Source organism: Frankliniella occidentalis, unplaced genomic scaffold (assembly GCF_000697945.3).
Source record: "Frankliniella occidentalis isolate FOCC.00 unplaced genomic scaffold, Focc_3.1 Scaffold71, whole genome shotgun sequence".
Lineage (NCBI taxonomy): Eukaryota > Metazoa > Arthropoda > Insecta > Thysanoptera > Thripidae > Frankliniella > Frankliniella occidentalis.
In genome coordinates, this window is record NW_026267201.1 from 714,782 (window position 1) to 719,198 (window position 4,417).

Genomic DNA, 4,417 nt, shown 5'->3' on the forward strand with positions numbered 1-4,417 from the left:
CGCCCCGCGGAGCTGCGCGAGCTCCTTCCGTCCTGCCCCCCTCCCCTCCGGCCGGGCCGTGGCGCGTCGGCGCGCGCGCATGCGCAGCGCGGCCGCGTCCTCCCGCCGCCGTTGTGTGCTTACCCAAGCCACGCAGCGGCCCGCAATATGGCGCGGCCGCCGACCAATCCCCGCCCGGCTCCTCTTTGTTCTTTCCAACTTCTTCGGCAGCCGCCCGTCGCCGAGGCCGAGCTGCCCCCGACAGTGGCCTGCCCGCCTGCCTGCCAGCCGTTGCGAGCTCCGACCCGCGCTCCCGAGCCCCGTGTATTTACGTCCGCGCCGAGTTGTGCTGTGTGGATTGCCGTGGTGGCCCCCTGCGGAAAGTGAAGTGAATCAAAAGTGCGCCATGGATACCTTAACCTGATCGCGAGAGCCGCGCCCGCCGCCGCCCCTGGCGCCTGGATTAGAAAGTCAGCGTTCACCCTCCGCGAGCGAACCCCCCGGACAGCGCCTGGCCGAGTACAGTAAGTAGTCGCGGGCGTTCGGGGCCAACGCGTTGCACTTCTCCGCCACCGCGGTGCAGGGGCGCCGCCACCCCGGAGGCGCTAAGTGTAACGCTACTCACATTAGTGCTTAAGCGGGCCCAAGGCCCACCCCTTCACCCCTCCAGAGAAAGCGCTTGCTGTGTGTCCGATCGAGGCGGAGATACCCCTTGCGCTGGGACGGAGCCGACCCAGCCTACAGGACCGTCTGGGGCCCAATCGCCAGTTTTATCGATCCGACCCGAGACCGGCCGTTACTCTCCGATGCGTTTTGTTTACACCCTTTCCCATCCAAGCCTCGCGGTCTGCTCCTGTTGTGTCAACAACTCTGGGTTGAGGTTAGGTCCTCCAGTTCTTCGAACCCAGTCAGATATCAAATATAAAATACACTCCACATGCACAGACGAATTCTACCGAAAGTTAACTGCTTCTGCTCTTGCTTCAAATAATCAGGCTCAATTTGTGAAATTGTTCCTATTTTCTGTGATCTACTTAATACTGAAGTATACTTCTTATTAGTTCCCAGCTGATCATTAAGAATTGTACTTATTTATCTGTTCATATTTTTCTTGCCGACTGCCCTACATGTTCATTCAATATACTTCTAATTTGTATATACTTTTATCTCCTGAATCTATTTTGCCAAGGGTTTGTGCCCTAGTAAATTTTTGCATCATTCGTTGAATTTGGGCCTACTGATGACAGTTGTATTTGTGGCCCTGTACTTGCTCCTGTTGAGGATTTGGCATTAATTTTCTGCTTTTCTCTTTTCAGGTGGAATGAAGATATAGATTTGTCCATGATTGTGTACTGTGCGTCTCAGTAGTAGTGCCAGCAAATGGACCCTAATCAGCAACAGCAGCAACAGCAGCAACAAGCCCTACAACAACAACAAGCCGCCATGCAGCAGCAACAGCAAGCCTTGCAGCAGCAGCAGCAGCAACAACAACAGCAGCAGCAGCAGCAACAGCAGCAACTGCAACAAATGCAGCAAGCCCAAGCACCTCAGGTAATTAAATTTTAACTTTAACCTTGTCATCAGTACGCTGTTGACCACATTTGACTGCATTAAAGTCACTAGTAGTGTTCGTATGCGAACCATTATCAATTGAGTCCCCCTTAGTTATCACATTTAAAATTGATATCCAATTTGAACAAAGAGGCAGAAAGCATAGGTACTCTATTTTGGTCTCTCCATCAATATACACTTGTCAAAATTTGTTACCCTATGTACAATGACAAGTTATGTACTATGTGGTGATGTGAAACCTGAATCATAGTACTTGTCATTGCTGCGGTATTCTGACAAATGCCTTGCCCATGTAGGTGGTACAACAGCAAGTGATGGCAGTCCATGATGGCACCACAGTTAGTGGTGCTGGGGCTGGCGGAGCTGGTGTGGCGATGGGCATGATGACACAGAATCCGCAAGCTGTTACTCTTGTTGCCTCTTCCATGCCATCAGGCATGGGTCAGGCTGGTCAACCTGGTGTGCAGCCACAGGTTAGTGAAAATTTTTAGGCCTTTTTTTTTTTTTTTAGTGAGAAAAATTAGTAGGATGTCTCTGTCAATGACCCAGTCACTTTGCCCAAACCGTGGAGATAATGCACTCCCAGTAGAGTCACTACCACCTTTGTTCTTTCATTAATTTATTCCCTGCACCTCCCTTAGCAGGTAACTGTCTCTATGCAACAGCCTGGTATGGCAAACCAAGGAATGAATCCTGGTGCTGGACAGACTCAGAATGCAATGGTTCCCCAGTCGCAGTCAGGAGCAACCACCCTTACATCAATGTCTCCATTACACCACCCTATGGCACCACATACTCCTCATCCTAATATGGGTCATTCTCAGATGCAGCCAGTAAGTTATTTTTATTTTGTCCCCCCTTTTTGTTTTATTTTGTGTTGAAGAAGTGCATGCTATAATTTTAATGGGTATTGTGGCTAAATATTTAATGTGTTTTTTACATTAGTTACAGGTCATCCAACAACCACTTCAAAATGGACCTTACATGACTCAAGCCTTGTACAACCCTCAAGGGCAGCTCATTATGCCTGGAAACATCGCCCTTCATCCTGGTGGTATGAATACTCAGCCCATCCAAGTTATCACAGCCAATGGCAAACCAATGTTGCCAAGCGGCCAGGCGTGTGAGTAGCAGAGTATCCATGCAACCCCTCCTGCTCTGAAGCTCAGCGCATCATTTCTCATTGCTCAAAGCTCCACTTATTTCCTGTCCCATCAGTCATTTGTTATGTTCTCATTTTCTCATCAAATAGCATGCTCACATGATTTATTTTGTTCTCTAGGACGATTATTCCTTATTTTTTAATTTTATTGTATAATGTTGTCATGGAAGGTCTCTGCTCATGCCCATGCCTTTTGGTTTGCTTACTGCCCTGGCCTATTTTTATTTGTCATCTTGGCTGTTAGATAATTTGTTTTGATTTATGTTTATTTGTATAACTTGTATTTCTACACGAGTGCGGGCGGGCTTGCCTATCACCCCTGTCCACGGCGCCTTACGAGCCGAGCGAGTAGGCAACCCGCCCGCACTCGTGCATGCGGTACAGCATAACTACAGAAGTGCGCGGCGTGAATCAGCCACCTGGTATGCTCTAAGCATATAAGCATATGTTCTTGGAGCGGATCCAAGAGCAAAATGTTCTTGGGGGTGTTACAACTGTCCTTCTTAGCACTAATGTATTTTTTTAAGTGTGTGTTTCTTTGGTTTGAAATTCCCGCAACTTAAAGGACTAAGGCCACAAGAAATTCTGTAAAAAATGACCATGCGATCCATGGTTATTTTTATTTTTTTGTTAGTATTCAATTATTTAAAGGTTCGCGCGCGCGCGTAGCGGGGAGGGGGGGGAGGAGGGGGGACAAACAGTAGAGGGAAAAGAGGGAGACAGAGAGACAGGACAGTGCTATAGAGGGAAGGGGTGGTATGCCGTTGGGAGGGGATAGGGGCAATGCTTATAAGCGCCACACATGCCCTTCCAGCGAGAGCTGAGTCGAGTCCAGCCGAGCCAAACGGATCAGTGAGCCGAGCCGGGCAGCACAGCATTGTCCCAGGTTGAGGCGGATGCCATGCCATGATCACCAGCATTCCCCCTACCCCTCTCCCCTCCTCATTGCTCTCTCTCTCTCTCTCTCTCTCTCTCTCTCTCTCTCTCTCTCACTCCCTCCCTCCTTCTCTCTCCAGTTCTCCCCCAGGGCTGAGCCAGACCGCCTGCTGTGCAGCCCGCCTGCTTGAGTTGGGGATTGCATACCGAAGGGAAAAGAGAGAAAACATGCCGGCCAGGGCTATGGCTGGGCAAGAGAGAGACAGACGCAGGGAGCGAGAGAGCGGGCGAGAGAGATGGCCGTGTGGGGGGAGGGAGAGGGGTGAGGAAAGGGGGGGATGCGTGAGTTTGTGCGTGTATGTCAGAGAGAGAGAGAGAGAGAGAGAGAGAGAGAGAGAGAGAGAGAGAGAGAGAGAGGGGGGGGGGTGAAGATCCGACGAGGGAGGCAGGACAAAAAGAGAGAGATAATGAGCGAGTGCGAGAGACAAGAGTCCCAGGACGAGGGGGGATATTAGGTTAGACGGAGAGAGATGGGGATAAAGACACGCACATCGAAAGAGGAGGGACGGAAAGTGAGTAAGCGGGAGAGAGAGGGAGAGAGACGGGGAGGGGAGGGGGAAAGGGTGGGTGAGGGAGGAAGAGAGAAAGAGAGGGGGGATTGTCGAGAGAGGGGAGATCCCCATATGTGCGAGAGAGACGAGGAGAGAGGCAGGCAAACGAGAATAATTCAGGAAATAACCAAGAGCCTACTTCCAACCCTCCACACCGTGGTGCTCCGGGCAGGCCGGGCGGAGTGGGAGAGGGGGAGTGGGGGTGAGGGGAAGGAGG

At 51.0% G+C, this 4,417-nt stretch overlaps 1 protein-coding gene across 9 annotated transcripts in view; it reads left to right on the top strand.

The window, feature by feature from the left end:
* Positions 1 to 219: 219 nt before the first annotated feature.
* Positions 220 to 4,417, top strand: part of LOC113217441 (polyhomeotic-proximal chromatin protein) — a 19,591-nt gene continuing 15,393 nt past the window's right edge. The window contains exons 1-5 of one of the 9 annotated variants that reach the window (XM_026437336.2): positions 220 to 503; positions 1,296 to 1,530; positions 1,848 to 2,024; positions 2,193 to 2,384; positions 2,497 to 2,674. In XM_026437336.2, coding sequence (XP_026293121.1) covers positions 1,360 to 1,530; positions 1,848 to 2,024; positions 2,193 to 2,384; positions 2,497 to 2,674 — 718 coding nt within the window. In that variant the 5' untranslated portion in view covers positions 220 to 503; positions 1,296 to 1,359. Of the gene's footprint in view, positions 504 to 572; positions 860 to 885; positions 1,025 to 1,295; positions 1,531 to 1,847; positions 2,025 to 2,192; positions 2,385 to 2,496; positions 2,675 to 4,417 lie in introns of those variants that run through there. The other 8 variants (XM_026437339.2, XM_026437340.2, XM_026437338.2 and 5 more) reach the window with 8 other exon arrangements.